The sequence below is a fragment of the Synchiropus splendidus genome, chromosome 12, assembly GCF_027744825.2.
Source record: "Synchiropus splendidus isolate RoL2022-P1 chromosome 12, RoL_Sspl_1.0, whole genome shotgun sequence".
NCBI classification, from domain to species: Eukaryota; Metazoa; Chordata; class Actinopteri; order Syngnathiformes; family Callionymidae; genus Synchiropus; species Synchiropus splendidus.
In genome coordinates this window covers 483,088-502,935 of record NC_071345.1, presented here as the reverse complement: position 1 = coordinate 502,935, position 19,848 = coordinate 483,088, and the positions used below count along the sequence as shown (strand labels likewise).

The window sequence follows — 19,848 nt, the reverse complement described above, 5'->3', positions numbered from 1 at the left end:
TTGCACTCCATTTCTGGAAGTCAAAACATCAAAACTGTGCAGCGCCTCGATGATTCCTCGAGCATGTATTGAATGTCTTTCTGCTGGAGCATTTGGCGGCTGCATCTGAATGATCCGGTGAAAGTAGTCAATACCTTTTGTTTCATTTGAGGTGTTGTACTTTTTAACTTGAAGTACCTTTATCAGAGCAGGTTTTTGTTACTTTGTTTTACTCAAGTGACACTTTGCAGTACCTCTTCCAGCCCAGCCAGGCCCGAGAGTCATCCGTTTGCCAGAGTGTAGTTGAGAGGTCGACTCCAGTGTTAGGTTTCTCATCCACACAAAAGCCCTATTGCTCTTGTCTTTTGGGGGTGAAAGGTTCTCGACGGGCTGCTAAAGACCCTTGACCTGTCGCTGACCATGATATCAATGACAGATTAAACACAGATTCGTCTGAACCAAAAACCTGTGAACTGAAGTACCCTTTGTTCCTGAAGGACTTGGGGGACCTGCCACCTCCGTCTGCTCTCAGCCTCCAGACGGTCCGAGTCAAAGTGGAGAAGCGAGGCAGCGGCGAGGGTCCGGTCTGCGCCGGCTCCAAACCCGGAGGGGTCTCGAGCACCTCGGCCGGCGCCAGCCCCAAGCCTTCGCCCGTCGGGGAGACCCGGCGAGAAGGTCGGAGAGACAGCCGCGACTCCACGGTAGGGACTTCTGCAGATGTTGGCTTCTACAACGTGACAGACAATTAAGGAGCCATTTGGCGTGGAGCTCGCACTCTGCCGGCCGCCGCTGCCGCAGCAGCTGTCATGTGGGATGTTTATTTTCTTGGACTTTGTCTCCAATGTAGGCGCTGATACCCGCTGCAGTCTTTGAAGCTCACTGGCCTTTGACTCTGTGCCTCCCCTCACCTCTGTGTCTAAATATATTCTGTCCTGTTCGCTCTCCTTCACCTTCTGTTGTTGTAAATGTTTTGCTCACACGTTCAACTGTCTCTCTGGCTCAGATGTCGGGTGGCCCTGACGTGGACCCTCTCACCCAGCTGCTGCCTGGCCTGAGAGGCCCATGCGATGATGCAGCCACCCCTGCAGGAGGCCCCCTGCTCCACTCTCCTGTCCCCCAACCCCCAGCGCCGCTCCAGTCCCCCGTCACTCAGATCCAGTCGCCGCTGTCCCAGTCGCTTCCCCCACTGCAGTCCCCGTCGCCCCAGCTTCACTCCCCGTCACCGCAACTCAAACTGCAGTCCCCCACTCAGACGCAGCCCGGCGAGGCCAGCGCTCCCCGCGGTCTGAATGTGAAGAGAGAGCCTCCCGGCACCCCCAGCAGAGGTACCAGCACAGCCACTGTTGACTCACAGCCTCAGCGTCCACCTAAACTACTCCCGTACTGACCGTCCAGGCCCGTTTGGTCACGCTTGGGACGCAGTCTCGCTTTTGACGCCCCCTTGTGGCCGTCAACTGGCAATCCTCAAGTTGACTGGCGCAGGGACTCTGAACCTTTAGTCATCCAGGGGCCCCACCTTTCCCACGACAAACGGGGCCCATTCGTGTAATAGAACTGATTGATGACTCTTGATTTCATTGGTGATCAAGAACCATATTTCATCTACTCACACATTGATTTGTCATGGAAAAGTCCAACCAGCAGCAGAAGCTGGTGCAAGTCATGTTCAAAGAAAATACACTTGATGCAAACTGTTGAGAAGGTTGGAGAAACTGAATTAAAATCTCAATGAAATGAATATAATAAATCCATGTCTAAACATCATGAAATACAAATGACAAATTTTATTTAAACTCCAAAGGAGATGTAAGTGAAGCGTAATTGAAAGTGTCACCATAAAAATTAATTTCCAAAACTGCTTCACCAGGTCATGAACAGTTTTTACTGTTGGGGGCGCCATCACTTCCTTTATCATTTTGTCTTTTCAAGAACTTCTCTATTGTTGTTCACCATCCCAGGTGCATGGAAAACGTATCAGAACTGAGCGTCTGGCCGCACGGCCCGGCCCTATGGTGAGGAGTCCCTGGGCTAGAGGACGTCAGACATGGCCAGATGTGTTGACTAATCTGCCACATTTGGCACCGGAATGAAACACGTGCTGTGTGTGTTGTCACAGGGTGACCAGCGGGGGGACTGAGCACATTCTCATGTGTTTTCCAGGTCAAAGTGATGCGGGTGCCGCGTCCGGTTGCAGCCTCCAGAGCTTTGATTTCTGCAGTCCTCCCACTCCAAGCCAGGGGCCGGGGGAGCCCTTCCCAGAGGCCGACATCATCAGCCCCTTCACTTCAAGCTCCGGTACGCTTCACACAGAACACCTCAGTGAGCCTCCGATTCCGACACCGCGTCACAATCCTAGCTGGCCAACAACAGGAGGCTTTTAAGAAAAACCTGACTCCTCCGTGTCGTGTCGTGAGAACGGCCGAGCTTTTACTCCTGAAGGTTGTGATCGGGGACCAGCCATTTACTGCTGTTGACCAGTTGACCAATAATGAATCTCTGTCTTGTTTCAGGGCTGACTAAGATGGAGGTGGGCGACTCGCAGTTCCAGCCTCTGGCTCTGTCCGACACGTTGTCCTTCGATGGTGTGGGGACACCTCTGCAGGCTCCTCTGGCATCGCCACAAGAGTACGTGCTGGAGCTCACTGCCAGCTGAGATGTGCTAAGCTCTTGTTGTGCTCCTGCAGGCAGTGTGTCCCCTGCTCTCTGGATGACGTGCTGGGCCCACCCACCACACCAGAGGCCCGCAGCGATGAGAAGGCTCTGCTGGAGCAGCTGGTGTCCTTCCTCAGCGGGACCGACGAGAGCCAACTGGCCGAGCTGGACAAAGCTCTGGGGATTGACAAGCTGGTTCAGGTGAGGGCAGGACCCACACCTTTGCTCGATCACTTCCTCAAATGCAGGTGGCAGATGCACCACATAAGACCTCTGTGACAAGGCCGCCCCCTTCCTCAAATGTGTTTTCTTCACAGTGCTTTGTTTTTGTCACCAACATTTGTGTGGTGTCTGTCTCTCTTCCCAGGGCGGCTGCTTCGACCCTCTGCCCCAGACCTTCCCGGCACAGCAGCCCTCTGCCACCCCGCTTCCCCTGGACCCCAAACTCCCCTCCTTCCCGGCCCAGTTCACGTCTTCGCCACAGAGTCCGTTTCCTCAGGAGGTGGGGGTCACAGTGGGGCCTCAAGGTCTGGGCTTCGGTTCCCCTCCTTTCCCCGGGGGGAGGCCCGCCGTGACCCGAGCTCCGGGGATGAGCTCGCCGCTCAGGCTGCCGCCCAACCAGCTGCGGCTGCAGCTGCAGCAGAGGCTGCAGTGCCCTCAGCCGGTGAGACCACGCCTCCGCTCTGCCTCCTCCTTCATCATTGTCCTGGTGGCACCTGCTGCGAGCGGTGGGTGTTGAGGTGGCGCACCCTCCCTGGCACCACAGTGGGGTGGACATCATTAGCTTCATCTCGTGGTGATTCCTCCCTGCTCTTTTTAAAATGGACGCCTGTGTCCTCCTGTTCCACAGGTGAATTAGCTACTGGTAACTAGCAGCTGCTGCGCCAGATTATCTAATTGGCCGACACAAACACTGTTGTTGCTTCGATAATCTCCTATTGTGTCCATTCAATCCTGTCCTGGCGTGACCCCCGTCTCACCCCTTCTTTGTCTCAGCTCCAGAACAGATTGGCCGGCATTAACTCCTTCCCTGGAGGGGGTCAGCCTCTGAACATGGGCGTCCGTCAGGGGGTTGCACAGCCTCAGCTGCCCTCACAAGTGAGTCACTCCAAACACACACACACACACACACACACACACACACACACACGCACACGCGCGCGCAGCTGTCTTCCAGCACCTGAGCAAAGGTGTTGGGTGGGAGCTGTGCGCCACAGGAGCGGTGTATCTAAGCAAGTGTCACTGTCTCCGCCCCCGGCAGCCGCCCCTGAACGCCCAGATGCTGGCACAGCGGCAGCGGGAGCTCTACAGCATCCAGCACCGCCAGCGGCAGCTTTTCCAGCAGAAAGTCATGCTGATGAGACAGAACATGGCCGGCGCCCCCACCGGGACGGCGGGCTCCGTAGGAACCGCCAGGATCCCCAAAGGGCCGCCCACCACGCCCCAGCCGCAGCAGTTCAACTTCCCGGCCACAACGTACAGCCCGGCGACGGGAAACCCTCCTACCTCACCCAGCCAATTCACCGGCCCGATGGCTGCGGGCGCGGCCGACAACACACTGGCCGCCAGGCTGCCCCTGAACAAGCAGGCGTCCATGGGGGCCACCCAGGGCCAGTTCAACAGCTCTGTCAACTCCTCTTTACAGCAGAGCCTGTTCCAGCAGTTTGGAGCCTCCGGTGAGTTCTGAGGGGTCCGTTCCTCAGCGTTTTCCTGTGTGGAGTGTAAAGCTGTCACTCACTGAAGAGAGGGCAGGAGGCAGAGCTGGAGGTAGCGGAGGTGAAGATGCTGAGCTTCTCCCTGGGAGTGAGAGCAGGATGATGGTCAGAGGGACAGCACATGTGCTCAGGTGTTTAGGAGACCAGGTCAGAGAGGCTGGATGGAGATGGTTCAGAGGAGAGAGAGAGAGAGAGCCAGTACATTGGTAGATGAAGATGTTGGAGCTGCCAGGCAGAAGGTGGAGAGGAAGGCCACAGAGGAGACTGATGGAGGTGGTGAAGGAGGACATGAGGTTTGAGAGAAGAGGAAGCAGAGGACAGGGGGAGATGGAGGAAGAGGATCACCCCTGCAGGGAGAAGCCCGAAGAGAGTGACAAGTTGTCACCCAGCACTGCTCAACCCACCAGCCCAATGTGAAGGTGAATGGTGGCATGTTTACTTGCAGCTAACTCCTGTGTTGTTGTTGTTGTCGTCGTCGTTGTCCAGGTTTGGTCCAGCAGGATCCATCTTTCCCGTCTGAGATGAGTCCCACCAGTGTGTTGTTGTCACCTCAAAACTCTGCCTCCCAAAGTCCTCTTCTGCAGCAAGCACCTCCCCCCGGCTACCAGTCCCCAGACATGAAGAGCTGGCAGCAGACGGGCGTCAGCAGCAACAGGTCCAGACCGGGAGCAGCACGCTCTCACCCACGTGGCCCTCTCCAGAAACTGACCTTTGTCTCCCTCCCTGCAGCCTGTTCAGTCCGTCGGGACAGAGTGCGGGGCAGGCCTTTGGTCAGCAGGGGGTCTACAACAACATGAGCATCACAGTGTCGATGGCCCGAGGCTCCGGCGGCGTGGGCTCCTTACCTCCAATGGCTCAGCCAGTTGGCATGAGCAACAGTAACCTCAGTAACGTTGGTTCCGTGTGTAGCGACCAGCAGGTGAGTGGTGGGGACCCAGCACAGCCCTGACTGTTCAGACTTGAGTCATGTTCCAAAACTCTGACCTCATTTGACCATACCAAGCCTCTACTTGGCCCATGGTCATGTCTCAGTCAGAACAGAGGTGTAGAGACGCCTCATCTTCATGACACTGGACACAGTTTTTGTGCTGGCGTGTCTCATTACCTCTTGGTCTGTCTGTCTTTAAAATGACGTGAAAAGTTATGCCCGGATTCGGATGAAACTTTGAGCTAGCATGTGAATGGGGACCAGGGCCGTCCATTTTGGCCGTGATCCGGGCCACGCTCTGTATCCAGGAATGTACTGGTCATGTCATTGGGGGATTGTGTTGGCGTGGACTGGAGCTGCTCGACGGGGCTGTGCGCTCTCGGAGTGCTTTTCTACTTCACTTTATGAACTGCTTTAAGACATTTTGTGGTCTAGTCGCTTCAACTTTTAAGCTGAAGACCGACAGGCTGACTCTGACCCACTGCCACACGCGTGATGATGGCGCCCCCTGTGACCGCTCTGCACCTGGTTTATGAGTAGAGGACTCACCGCGGTCTCATGCCTCCGCAGGTGCAGCAGGTTCAAGTGTTTGCCGACGTCCAGTGCACGGTCAACCTGGTCGGCAGTGACTCCTACCTGAACCAGAGCTCCATGGGGGGCGGGGCCCCGCAGAAGAGCGGCGGACAGCCGGGCGCCCAGAGCAGCCAGGCCCAGCAGAAGAGCCTCCTCCAGCAGCTGCTCACCGAGTGACCCCCGGCCCACATCCGCTCTCCCTCTGCTTCTCACTTCTACGCCTCCACCGTGGAGGTCAGCGCACCAGACCCATTGCTGTCTCTGTCTCACCTTTTCGGACGGATGGATCGATGGAAGGATGGATGTTTGGACGCGGCCTGCGTGTCGGAGCGGTCTGCGTGTCGGCGGCCGAACCACTTCTGCGCGGCCGGCGGGTTCCTCCACCGCCCGGCTGCTTCAAGACTGGAGTCAGAAGAACCTGCCTGTCGAATCTGTCTGACAACCTGTCTGTCTGCCTCAGCCTATTAAAGGCAGTGTTGTCTTGCTGCTCATTCCTCGGTGACCGGCTTCCTGCTTCCTGACCCAAGAAACAACAACAACAACATTGCACGTCACTGTGACGGGCCGCACGCAGTGCTTCTTGGGAGCGTGGGTTGCGGCACACAGCTGAGCTCCACCTGGTTCTATTGCGTGGGAGTACCTCACAGCAGCACCTCTTGTTTGAGTTGGTATTTTCCCTTCTACCTGTCTCTCAGCGATGTGGGAATGTTCATGCCTGACCTCTGTGGCATTGTGGGATAGAGGCTCAGTATCAGCTGGTTCTGTGACTGACTGTCTCTCTCAGCTGCAGTGCCTGGTGGGAGCGCGGGCTTCCTCCCCAGCTCCGCTTCCTCTTCCACACACACACACTATACTCTATTCTGTCTTCTCTTTTGTTTTGTTTTTTTATTCATTGTTTATGTAAAAAAAAAAAAAATCTTCTGCTCTCACCGTCATCATCGATTTCAGAACAAGCTTCAACAACAGCCAGAACGGACAGATGGATGGATGGATGGATGGATGGGAGACAGAGCGGATGCTGCTCACTTTGGAACTGATGTGTCTTTATTTGAAGAGTATATCAAATGGACTGTTATGATTATTTAACTGTCTGTCACATTTTGACCCCTCACCTCAGCAGCTGTGAATACGGAGCCCGCTCGGCTTCCTTCTCTGTGTATCTTTCATGCCATCTCTCAGCCTATCAGTGTTGTTTGTACAGTACGGAAGGACTAAGACTCGGGGCATGAGCTGCTCTCGCAACTGCTTTCCTACTTTTAAGAGAAAAAAAAAGAGAAGTGTCATTAATTCATGACTCATAACAGCAAAACTATGTATAATGTGATTTGATCAGGTTTTATTTTTTCTAATATTGTCAGGTTATGAGATTATGTTCATGCTGTTGTAATGATGTTTCAGTGGAGGAGGTAATTCATCTTCTAAAATGTGAAAAGAAGAATTGGATAACTAGCTCCCCTCAGCACTTAGAAGTCGCCTCATGCTCGGAGGTGGACGGTTGGATTGCTCTTGGTCACCAGTCAGCCATCTGGTTTAGTTTTGAAACCTTTGGGACAGCACACGTGTTGTGTCAACAGCAGCTTCGAAGTCGCAGACCTTCCCCTACTTGGATTGGAATCGGTGTTTCTCTCCTCCACCTGTCACTCCGCTGTCACACGCGGTTCTCTGTTTACTACTGTTGCTCAGTCACACACTGTCTCTCTCAGTCATCGCAAACCACAGTCGACAAAAACAAGAGCCCAGTCGCTTTCCGTGCCACAGATTCCAGCCATGATTCTGGAGAAAGTGACGCGCTGGGATCAGTTGTTGAAGTGGGCTCAGACATGTTCCGCTGCTGTCGGGTCGCAGGCCTTGAATCAAAGATGGCTTCGAGAGTCCGAGCTGGACCTTCAGTTCAGCCGACGGAGTAGCTGCTGAATTGGGTTGTGGCAGCGGAGCCACTGTCCCCACGGTCAGTGCTGAGCCACACGGGCAGGAGCGTCCTGTGATGGTGGGATCTGGTCACCAGGCTCGTTGCTTGTCTTGTGGGGTGGTGGATCGGCCGCCGTCCTTCCAGACCCATCTGGTTCTGAGCTGGTGACTGAAGTGATGCTCTCCTCCACACAGTCCGGCAACATCTCTGTAGACCACCCAAACTTCGAGGTTCAACATCTGATCCCAGCGCTTCTGTCCCGGTCCATCGCGGCACGACCCCCCATATACTGAGCGGAAGGTCAGCATTCCACCTCCCTCCAAAGTTCTGTGACCACAAGAGCAACTGGTCAACCAAGTCCTCAACCATCCGCCACAGTTCATTACCTCATCGCTTCTTTTTCCCAGCGAGGCCTGTCTGGTACAGCTTGGTTTTTGGAAGCTCCTTCTCCTCACAGGCTTCCTCCCGTTTGTTTCGGAGAGTCTGGGATACCTCGATCCTTGCTGAGGCTTATTCTGCGAGTCCGTTTCTCTCCACGACCTCGGGAGCTGGACGGGCTGGAGCGTTAGTGGAAGCGCTTGTTGACGCGTCATTCCTCTGTCCTCCAGCGATGATGGAGAGTCACGAGCCGGGCGTCCATTCCTCCGCATCCTTCCATTCCCACTGGGCATTACTCTCAAGCATCTCCCTGCTCCAGACCTGGGCGGATGCCAGGGCTCCTCCGCCGTGGTGGAGCTGCTGGTGCGACTCCGGCTCGTCCGGCGCCTCCGTACAAAGGCTGCGTCCCCTTTCCTTTCTTGGACCTTCACCTCATCCAAACACTCTCTAACTCAGTTTTCAAACTTCTCTCTACCTCATAACTGAGACGTCGACACTTAACTCGCCAAACAGCTGTTTGTTTTGGTGCAACATTCAACTGGATTCAGACTGCGTTGTTCGAAGCTCTTCAACTGGCCATTCCACGCGTTCATTTCTCCAGAGAAGCGGAACGGGACGCAGCCATTTGGCCTGCACTTTCCCATCTGACATTGCACTTATCTGGCGAGCGGCAAATTCATTCAAGAGAAGCTGCACAAAGATCTAGAATGTATATGTTTGTGGGGGGAGGAGGGGCACCTCTTCCTAGTCCGCTCTTGGGTTCTCACTTGTTCAGTATTTCTGTGTGGAAAAGTCATTCCTCCCAGTACCCGCTGTTCCTCAACACCACCACATGCCAAATACATTCAGTGAGGTTTTGGTTTTATGCAAGTGGAACATTTCCTCCATCCTCACCACACTTTCAACAGGTACAAGGTTGTTGTTTTTTTCATCCTTTTTTTATATATATATATATACACACGCATATAACTTTCTGTTTCTAAGATGTTAACATCATGTAAATAACAGAGAAATGTGAATATGTATTTGTTCAGAATCGACAACAAGGAAAAAAAAAGCTAGTGCTCCGAGTTTGTGGTGAATAGCTACTCGCCGCCGTCATGTTTTTACCTTTTCTACTTGGATTTTTTCCTGACGCTGTATGTATGTGGCGACTGTGGGCGAGCGTGTATGTCTGTCAGTGGTCGATACTGTATACCTGGAGGATGGAAGAGTGGCACGGTGACCTGACACAGGCCTGTGGGTGGTTGTCTTCACAGAACGGTGCCAGACAATGGTTTAGCGACTGCTGAATGTGATGTTACTGAGAGAAGCAGTGTGGACTGGCTTTTTGTACGGGTTAATTTAAGGTAAAGCAAAGGCCATATTATTTAATTTCTCTGTTGTCAAGAAAGTCTAAGCAGATCTGGGAGCGTGGAGCCTTGGCTTTCTGGAGGAGCGTTGCTGGGCGGGGTCTGTTTTTCTGCTCGGTCCAAAGCTTCAAGCATGTTGGATGGATTTTCATATGCAAAGTTGATCATCATCATCACTGGATTTCGCCCCGTCTTGTCCTCTCCCTCTCTCTCCCTCTCTCACGTGTCCCTCCTCGATAAGGTCATGACCCAAAGTTCAGAGCCTCAAACGCTGTCACTTGTTTACAGTCGACTACACGCAGTTAGCTATGCACCTTACTCCAAACAAGTCGCCTCATTTGTAGACTCGACACTGGACGACACGGCGGCGGGATGTTTGTTTCGTGAAGCAGTTGATCGCATTGTCTTCTGTCCCATCCATACTTTCTACCAAACTTGCGGTGCCTCGTGTATATATATATATATATATATATTCAGGATCGACCTCGCTGTCTCTGATTTTTTTCAGAAAATACGAAATAGGGTTTTTTAACCTTTCTACAAAAAAAAAAACAAACCTTTTTTTACTCACCTAGTGAATCAGATTATTCCAGGAATTTGCAAATACAATCCAATGTTGCACTTTAGTGAACAAGGCCATCCAATCTGACACTCGGGTGCGTTCCCTGAATGTAACGGCAGTGTGGGATCCCTGCTGGTTCCCCAGAGAAATTGGCGTCCGCGTGTGGCGCCTGGCCGCGGAACTAAGCCGCTCTTCTTCAGGTGACTTCCCTCCTCTGCAAACCTCCGGCGGGTTCCACTCAGAACATTCCTGCTAGCGCCATTCTTCATCTGCCATGTTGACCACGCCCCTCTCTCTCCAGTGCTCAGCGGTGTGCATACGGCCCGTGGAACGTCGAGCCTTGGCCTCTTTACAACCTGCACACGGTCCCGCTCAGTCCTCCAGAGGAGGCTCAGCGCTGCCTCACAACTGACAACCGTGTACAGCCCCTAGTGATGGGGAGTGATGGTGGACTGTGGGAGGAAAGCGGAGAGAGCCCTTGTGCACACGTGCAGATAGGCCACCGACGCAACCTGAGAGTCGAACCCACGGCCTTCTTGCTGCAAGGCAAGAGTGCTAACCACTATTCCTGCCGTGTGGTCGCGCGTTAGCACGTCGCCTGAGCGACAAGTTGAGCTGCTGCCTTTGTTTTTGAAAACGAGCAGTTTATCTAGTGAGAATAACTCTGGATTCAGCGCTTCTGCAGCGTCAAAACCAGAGGAGCCTCCGACGTCGCAGCTAAGCTAGAACTGGGGCGCCACTTGAGCACTTGGCGTCTTGATCTTGGACTGGTACAGAGCGCTAAGACTTGGAGATCCGCATCAGACGTTAAGCTGCTTGGCAGCGTCACACTTGTTTAGCTTCACCAGAACCTCAGCACTTCAACTTTTCAAGCGCTCCGCGGGAAAGTCGCGACTAACTTTGTGACTTAGCTAGTACGGCCTTTGTAGACTACTCTCCCTGGTCCCTGAGCTTCTTCAAAGGACGGCGAAAGCTAGCACCCGGAGCGCTTGAACCTCTGGAGCTAGCTGTGGCCGGCCAGCCTGCTGGCCCCTGGCCCCGGGCCCCAGGCTCCCACCGGCCTTGTGGCTTCCTCTGAAAGCTCTGTGTCTCGTGGGGGGGGGTTGGAAAGACCAAGGTTCCACTGTCTCCCTTGTACAAATGAATATAAATAAGTCTCTCTCTCTCTATATATATATACACACACACAGTAAATACATATATATATATGGGACATTTTCCTCATGTTTGTCCGGTTTGGCATCTTCCACTCGTGTGACGAGCGGGAGGCGTCATCGCAGCAGCTATGACCCGTCGACATGTTGGTGTGGGAGGAGTTCATGCATGTCAGACTCCCTCTCGCTCTGAAGCTCCCCCCAGAGCGCCCCCTTCAGGTGTGAGCTCAAACAGACCTTTTCTTTGGAATGTTGTAGACAATCAGTCTCAGGCCGGGTCCAGCCGCGGCGGGGGGTCAGACCAACCCCCCCGCACCCCCTCTGTCTTCGAGGGAACTTTCTTTGTATCTACTGGAAGTGTCACTTTAGGAGGTTTGTTCGTTCATGTGTCCTTGGCTGCTCAAGTTTACACACACACACACGCTCAGAAACACCTTGTGCGTTTGATCCCTCTGCTTCTGTTTCCGAGGCGCGGACGCCCACCTCGAGCAAATGATGCTTTGACTAACAGATCTATAACATCTATGAATGTGAGAATGCAACACATTGCAATAAAAGCACCATCTGAAACGCAGCGGCGCCCGCCTCTTTGTTGGCGCCGCGCCTTGTGTCTCACCGCGGCTGGCGTGTCAGCCAGCGTGTGGCTCTCAGGTCCAGTGGTCCACCTGTCCTGCTCCTCCAGCGTCTCTCCTCTCCACCTGTCCTCCTCCGTGGCTCCCGACCCAGGTCCTCGGCACCTTCTGGTGTTGTTGTCACCGCCGCAGCAGCTGAGACCCCTGCAACGGAACAAAAAGCCACAACCCTTCTTTGGCCAACTCTGTTTTCTCGACTGGTCCTGAGCAGGAATCCCGAGTCGTCCGGTCCGCGACAAGACCGGCTCAAAATCTTCAGTCTCTCAGCATTCTCAGGTCTGCTGCTGACCATGGCCTGCACGCTCTTCTTCACCGCCCTCGCCTCCGTCCGTCACTCTGATGATCCTCCAAACCTGCCTCAGATCTGGGAGCGCAGTCACGGAAGCCACCACTTGAAGAAGCTCAAATCGGAATTTATTGACACCTGAATCCCACGCTGGCTTCAGCGGCGCCTCTGAGAGTCGCTGGTCGCGCAGCGTGGTGGAGCAGTCTGTAAACAGAGCGGGGTTAAAGTGCACATGTGGTCCAGCGAGTCCTGAGGAGAAGGTTTTCAGATGAGCTTCTTTAAGAGAGGTGGCGCCGCTGCTCCCAGAGGCTCCGAAGCGGCAGCTGAAAGACTCCACAGATGGCTGACAGGTGCCAAGGGTGGGGAGGTTTCTAGAGTTTGGACTGCTGGCAGACCACCTGCTCGCGGCCGCTGCTCTCCACTTGGCCGTGGCTGGTGTAGGCCAGCTCCTCCGCAGGGGGCCGCCTGTACTGCTGGTACTCCACTATGGGGTAGGTGACGCTGCTCAGCAGCAGGAAGAAGAGCAGGATGTAGAGCTTGTGCTCCAGGCACAGGAAGGTGCTGTAGGCGAAGGCCACCACGAAGCCCAGCGACTCCCACATGCGGTAGTTGGCGAAGGCCGCCTCCTTCTCCTTGGTGAACAGGATCCCGTACAGAGCTGCGGGACGTACACGGGTCTTGGTCAAGCAGGGGCTGAGGAGGCGTGGCCTGGACCCACCGTTGGTCTGCGTCTGCCACACGGCGTCCGCCATGCCCCACAGCGCCGGGAACAGGAAGAAGAGCGGCAGGTCGCCGGGCTCCGGCCTCCAGAACAGCAGCGCCATGATGCAGGCGAAGTTCAGCGCCGCCGCTGAAACCACAGTCGAGGCACGGTGAACATGAATGTGAGGAGCGGCGGCGGCGGCGGCGGCAGCCGAGCGTCTCTCACCCAGCAGGAAGAGCGGCGCCCTGCCGGTGTAGCCGGCCAGACGGCCGAAGAGGTAGGAGCAGAGCGAGTTGGAGGCCCCGAAACACATCATGACCCAGCCCACAAAGTGGATCCCCAAGGCGCAGGTCACGTAGTTCTGAGGGGAGGAGGTCAGCTCAGTGACCGCGGGAGGAAACTGGAGGGCCCCCGCGTGGCGGAGCTGCTCGACCAGTTCAAGTGCAGCGTGGCGCCTGACCTTGGTGAACTCCCCCGACAGGAAGCTCTGCTCGAAGCCGCTGTAGACGGTGAGGGGGACGAGCAGCAGCTGCCTCCAGTCACGCAGCTGCCGGAAGGTGGAGAGGAAGGTCTGCGAGAGCGGCTCCCGCTTGCCCCGGAACTGGCTGCTCTGCTCCTGGTCGATGTTGTCCAGGAAGAGCGCCACCACCAGCATGGCCAGCACGCCCGCTCCTGCAACACACAGGTGCGCGGCAGCAGGGTTGGTGCCAGACACACACAGAGAGAGAGAGAGAGAGAGGAGGCCACGGGCGCCACTGACCGATGTAGCAGCCCACCAGCGTCCACACCAGCCTCTGAGCCGGCTGGCTGGAGCTGCCGCTCACGTTGAGCTGCAGTCCACAGTCGGCTGCTCCGCACGTCTGCAGCTGCTCCTGCGACACCTCCACTGGGGGACACACACACACACACACAGCAGCATGTTCAGGGCCATGTTACACCCCCGTGACCTTCCTCGAGAACCTCCACACCACCAGCAGAACAGAGCGACCAACTCTCCTGAAGCTTCATCCAGCCCTGAAATGGTCTTCAGCTCTGTGACAGGGCTCCCCCTGCTGGGCAGGATGGAACTGAAGGCAAACCTGGGCCCCTGGCCTTGACCCTTGACCCCGGGATGATGCTGTGACGCCTGTCTGATCCAGCGACAGCCACTTTTACAGTGCAGAGCGCCTGAGCCGAGGTCAGACCCTGCGGCTGCAGCACAGTCGCCATCTTGACTGGTGAGAAATGAAACACCAGACTCATGAGGATCAGCACCTCTAAGTCTGAGGCCATGGTTCTCAACCGGAAGAGGACGGCAGAGTGAGATCCTGCCTCAAGTGGAGAGGTTCTTGGGGTCTTGTTCTCGAGTGGGGGGTGAGGGAGTTGGACGGCAGGGGGCGGTATTGCAGTCGCTCTACCGCACTGCTGTGTGTAAGAGAGAGCTGAGCCAAAAGGCAGAGCTCTCTATTCACCACTCGAACATGGTCCATGACCCTCACACCTGTGGTCCTGAGCTGTGGGTCATGACCGAGAGAAGGGGATCCCGGACACACGGGACTGAAATGAGCTTCTTCTGGTGTGTGGCAGCGTCTCCCTTCGAGAGAGGCTGAGGAGCTCTGTCACTCGGGAGAGACTCGGAGCAGAGCTGCTGCTTCTCCCTGTTGAGAGGTGTTGGGAGGAGACCCACCCAGGACCGGGCGGAGGGGGGAGGCCTCCTCTCTGGCCTGGGAGCGTGTCGGGATCCCCCAGTCGGAGCTGGTGGTTGTTGCCCAGGAGAAGGACGTCTGGCACGGCCTTCTGAGGCTGCTGCCCCCGCGACCCGGCGGCGGGTGAGCCGACGAGGACGGAGTCAGCTCTGTGTAGGGATGACCTCTGACCTCATCAGGGTCAGGGCTCTCCACAGCACTGCGGTGGGACCTTTGTGCTGGCTGAGACTCTGAGGCACCGTGGTCCGTTCCTGCTCAATATGCTGAGCTGCTGTGGAACGTCGTCTTCAGGCCCAGGTTTGTCTGCGGCTGCACTGTGTGTGAGCAGTGTGACGTCGGCCTCCGGCTCAGGGAGGTGGGGCGAGGACGCTGCCCCTCACAGTGAAGCCAGTGAAGCAGTCTGCTGCGGCGGCTGACCTCTGTCCGGGTCCTGTCCGAAGATGAGCGAGGACATCAGGTTGCCCCACACGGTGGAGGACTGGAAGACGAAGAAGAAGATGCCGAAGTACTGGTTGATGAGCTCGGAGCCCGGCCGGCCCTCGCGGGCCGCCTCCGCGTTCCCGGCCAGCGTCAGGTAGCTGCACTTGGCCGCCCAGAGGGTGGCGCCGCCCAGCCCCAGCAGGAGCGAGGTGGGGATCAGAGTGTACCTGCGGAGGGTCAGCGGGTCAGCCGCGGAAACACAGCTACACTGCTCAGACCTTGTTTGTCAAGTGAGTGGTGGGACTTGAACAGGTGAATCGCCAGTTCATCGTGATATATACATGAATACGAATTTGATGTGATGGACCAGTGTGTTCTCTCCAGACAGCAGGGCACCTTTGTCAGCGCAGCAGCTCCTGCTCCACTGCTCCCACTGATGCAGCCAGGATGAGAACAACAACAACAAACATGGAGGAATCCTCCCTGAACCAAAGCAAAGAAAAGCAGCTGTTGGCTTTGCTTCAGGGAGGTTTTTCAACACACAATGAAACTCTGTTGTGCTGTTGTCAAACAACATTCTGCTGCTTCACTGTCTGTGTGGCTCCATCAGGGGATTCACTCAGAGACCACATTCATTCACGTTGAAACACGTGGCTTCTGGTGGCAAATCTTCTATAACAGACCGTGAGACTGCCATGAAATGACATCAGTTCATCACAAATTCTCGGATTAAGGAGAGTCGTTTTTTCATCAAATCGCACCCTCATAAAGATCTGAACAGGAGCAGTGAAACTGCTGACAAACCTACTGAGCAGCAAGTGAAAGGAGCGTGGCAGGAGACGCACATTCAAACCTCAACTCCAACCTTCTCTGACCGACTTCAAACAAACTGGAGTTCGGGGAGCAGCCCGCGTGCGCGCTCCTCACCAGCTGGGGTAGAGGTTCCCCACAGAGTAGGAGACGTAGCAGGCCATGCTGAGCAGGACGGTCCACTTGCAGCCCAGGTTCTTGATCATGACGGGAGGCAGGAACATGGAGGAGAGGATGATGCTGCCGTAGATGACGCTGAGGGAGGCCACGCCCATCCCCTGCTGGCTGTTCAGGCTGCTCTGCAGAGACACCACACAGTCGCGACAGAGTCACCACAGGGTCCCGCTCCAGGGTCCCGGGTCCGACCCGGCGGCAGCAGATAACTCTGCGCGTCATGATAAGAGGCTGGTCTGCTCATGAGTTTCAGCGCAGGCTTTGGTGCGTCTGACGGCCTCATGACGCAGGTGCAGGACAAGCGTCTCCGTCCCTCGCCTCAGAGACTCGCTCTCCGTCTTCTGTCGCTAAAAACAACCTTCTCATTCCACAAACTGCCTTTGCTTTCTGTGGCTCAGCAAACACTGTCTCAACTGGAGATCCAAAGGTTTTGTCATGATTCCGCTTTTATTTTGGTCACGTGAGTCCTGCTTTGCTCTCTCCCTCCGTTCTTCCTGTGGCGCACGGCTGGAGCCAGTCAAGCCCTGCTCACCTGAGCACAAGAGCACCTGGACTCCAGCGGCGTGTGCCAGATGGTCTCCTCTAGTACCTGTGGTAAATTGGTTCTGCTTGTTTGTTGTCTGTCTGTGCTCTAAAGTAGTTTGCTCATTTTGACTACACTCTCTGAGACCCTGGTGCCTGAGCTTAGTTCCTTTATTCTGTGGTTTGACTATCTCTGTTCATTGTGCTTTGGTCTCTGTTTCCAGATTTAAGTTGGTTTGCGTCTCCCGGTTCGGTGAGGCTTTCTCTTGTGGTTTTTCTTGTTGTTAATGATTAAAAACGTATTTCTGACTGGCTCCTGCCTCCCGCGACTTTCACCACTGCACTTGGGTCCCGCCCCACGTCCTGACCCCTGACAGTTTTTCTTCCTGTAACTTTTTGTCTCTCCCTGTGAGAGTGGTTTACACCTTGGAAATCAGGAACACGTGTCACATTTACGGAAGAACCTCATCACTGAGAGTTGCAATGAGGAGAAGACCCACCAGGCTGGTGGACTCTCTCTGAGTGGCTGTGAAAAGCCTGGTGCCCCTCCCGGAGTTCAGCAGTGGAAACAAAGAGCAGGGCAGTCAGCTGCGGTGTGTCATGACAGGGTCACGGCTTTTACGACGCCACGCGACAGGAAGGTGCAGCGCTGCAGCACAACTGCTGTCCTGACGGCACATGGCCCGTCCTCCCGTCCTCGGCACCGCGCCGGGCCCTGAGGAGCCTCCTGCTCCCAGTGGCCGTCGCCCCGCTTCCGTTTGGGAAACGACACTCGCTTTTTCATGTCTTCAGGTTCTGCTGCTGAAGTATTACCACCTTCAAACCTGCTTTTATTTTGAAGGGAAACCTGTGTTTTTCTGTCAAAGGCAGGGAAGCTGAAACTTTATGACCACCCTGGAGTTAGTGCTCTGGTTTTATTTTGATTCCACCTCAGGTATTTTAGTTGTTAGACATGAGCTATGAGCTGTCACCGTCGGTCTCCACGCTCGCTGACGTTCTGGGCTGAATCTCCAGCCTGATCGAGACTCACCTGCAGGCTCTGCAGACCCCCGAAGGCCGTGAAGAGGAAGAGGAAGCCCAGAGAGACCACCAGGACGTTCTTCAGGCTGCGGCTGATCATGGTCCCAGCTGTCCTTCAGCAGGAGAAGAGCTGCTGCGTCAAATACAAGCAGCTGCTGACAGAGTGCGATATATCGGCGCAGGGAGAGACAAAGGTCAGCGCACACACACACACGTGCGCACGTGCGCACACACACACACACACACACACACCGGAGCCACTGAGCCTTATCTCGCCGGGGCCCCCAGAACTCGCTCCTGTTTTGGTCCCAGGCTCTCCACCTCTCTGCAGCTGATTAACTCTTCAAACATCAGCTGACTCTGAGTTTCCAGACTCAATCTGGTCCTTGTGTCAACACTGACTGCGGCGCAGACCTCCAGCAGGAGGAGCAAAGGTTTACTGCCGCTCTGGACTCTGGAGCTCCACAGAAGCAGGCGCAGATAACCTCCACGGCTCCTGCATCCGTTCGTGCCTCTGAGGGAAGTTCAGGGAGGGAGGCTCCGTCGGGAGACCCGCTTCAGCAGCAGCAGAGGCGTGACCCGTGAGCAGTCAGCGCCTCAGTGTGAGGGGCGAGAACACCGCAGGAATTGGCCAGTCTTTCAAGATCACATGTCGCTCGCTCAGTTTGGAGCCCAGACCCAGGACTGACCTGAGCAGCGAGGAAGACTTGGAGCCGGCCGTCGGCCTCCAAAGCTCAGGCGCGAGTGGCAGGACATGCGCCATTCATGCGCACGTCATCGGTGGCGGACCTTCACTCTCGTCACATATTAGAACCTAAATGCATCCACAGAACGGAAGTGACAGAGAAGCAGAGGGAACGTTTCGCCTCTCACTGGATTGGTGACACTTGCCAGTGAACCTGTCTCCGGGCAGCAGCGCTCCGTCTGCTCACCGGTCCGGCCGCAATCCGCCACTTGAGTTCCGCCAGCGACGGACTTCCGCCGTGACGTGACGTTTCTTCCACGAATGACACGCGGAGAGCGACGCGTTCCAGACCAGCTCTTTGATGTTTCCACTTGGTTTTAATGGGCCTGATCACGAGAGACTTCATCATTGAAAAGAGAAGAGTCTAGGTGTGGCGGGAGTCCTGACCCTCACCAACACAGAGTCAGAGTGGGATCACACAGCCGCGTCATTAAGGTGTTGAACCTGAACTAAATAAACACTCAGCGAGCGCTAACCTGCGGCGGCCGCCTGACTGGAAGTGTTGAACTTCCTGCGCCTGGTTACCTGGCTGCCGTGGCTCGGGGGGGCGGAGAACAGCGGTCTCATTGCTCTGCAGCTAGACACGCGTCGCGGTTACTCGTCCTGAAATGACGCGAGGAGTATCCAATCACAGGAGGCGCACGAGTCACGTTCAGGGTGAGGCCAGCTAGCAGGCCTCGCGGCCAGCCAACTGCTGGTCTGACTGGCGATGGCACCTGTCCATCAACGCTGCGCGTGGGTTCCTCTGCGCTGCTGAAGGCCTTGGACATGAGGTCACAAGGCCGCTGGACTGTGACTGGATGGGACGGCGACAGGAGGATGACGGTTGTATGTGCTATGTATCATATATTTAGGGAGAAGACATGAGAGACATGAGTCACTTCAGTCATAAATGCGCTGGTGATTTCTGGTCTTGTTCAGCAGAGGAGGACTTGCTCTAAAGAAAACCACAGCAGAACTGTGAACACACTCCTGAGAGATGCATTTCCAAAGGTCCGGGTCAGTCACACGCCAGCGAGTCACATCCCCACCTCTAGGTTGAGTAGACTGACTGTGGCCGGCCGAGGCCCATGACCAGAGGGGCCGGCTCCCGGCCTGCTGACTGGACCAGGCGGGGTCCCCACCCCGGACACTTGAGGCGCGTTGTCAAAACAAACAGCAGGGGGCAGTGATGTTGTGCTGCAGTTCGGCATGTGGTCCACTTGTCACTCAGACCTGTGAGAGCAGAAGTCCAGATCATTCCCTAATCCCGGTCCCTGTCTCTCACTGCTCACAGAGATGAGACTCTCACGCACAGAGGCTCTGTGTCAACCTGTCTGCTGCTCAGCCCAGTCCCTGCTCCAACACTGCCTGGACGAATGAAGAAGAGAAGCTCATGGTTCCAACGCTGGGCTCTGTCAGACGGGCTTCGACCCCGCCGCTGCTTCTCCATCTGAGCTCTGGGGCGTGCTGCTCCTGCGCTGGGTCCTGGTCCGTGTTCTGGCGGCCTGAGGTGAGTCCTGGTCCGCGTTCTGCGGCCTGAGGTTTGCTCCCAAACGAAGGTCCAGATTTAAAAACCCAAGCCTGAAGAACAGATCCTCAGGTTTGGTAGAAACCAGAGACAATAACAAACATCTGGTCCAGTTCTCTGCGTCCGTGTGGCTCCCCCG

General features: G+C 55.6%; 2 protein-coding genes across 6 annotated transcripts in view; one reads left to right on the top strand and one right to left on the bottom strand.

Annotated features, from left to right (window-relative positions):
* The window catches only part of ncoa1 (nuclear receptor coactivator 1), a 48,305-nt gene extending 31,422 nt beyond the window's left edge, over window positions 1-16,883 (top strand). For 4 of the 5 annotated variants that reach the window (XM_053880223.1, XM_053880224.1, XM_053880225.1 and 1 more), the window contains 11 exons: window positions 477-680; window positions 983-1,304; window positions 2,140-2,274; window positions 2,490-2,604; window positions 2,664-2,832; window positions 2,999-3,295; window positions 3,628-3,729; window positions 3,893-4,307; window positions 4,833-5,001; window positions 5,076-5,265; window positions 5,845-16,883. In XM_053880223.1, coding sequence (XP_053736198.1) covers window positions 477-680; window positions 983-1,304; window positions 2,140-2,274; window positions 2,490-2,604; window positions 2,664-2,832; window positions 2,999-3,295; window positions 3,628-3,729; window positions 3,893-4,307; window positions 4,833-5,001; window positions 5,076-5,265; window positions 5,845-6,024 — 2,298 coding nt within the window. In that variant the 3' untranslated portion in view covers window positions 6,025-16,883. The remainder of the gene's footprint in view (window positions 1-476; window positions 681-982; window positions 1,305-2,139; window positions 2,275-2,489; window positions 2,605-2,663; window positions 2,833-2,998; window positions 3,296-3,627; window positions 3,730-3,892; window positions 4,308-4,832; window positions 5,002-5,075; window positions 5,266-5,844) is intronic. The other variant, XM_053880226.1, reaches the window with a different exon arrangement.
* unc93a (unc-93 homolog A) lies at window positions 12,461-17,607 on the bottom strand. Its single transcript, XM_053880233.1, has 8 exons — window positions 17,465-17,607; window positions 15,856-16,037; window positions 14,926-15,155; window positions 13,584-13,709; window positions 13,284-13,495; window positions 13,049-13,184; window positions 12,839-12,970; window positions 12,461-12,778 (listed from the first exon to the last, which is right to left on the bottom strand). Exons 1-8 carry the CDS (start codon window positions 17,552-17,554, stop codon window positions 12,492-12,494), a joined length of 1,395 nt encoding a protein of 464 aa, XP_053736208.1. The 5' UTR covers window positions 17,555-17,607; the 3' UTR covers window positions 12,461-12,491.
* Between the last annotated feature and the right edge of the window lie 2,241 nt (window positions 17,608-19,848).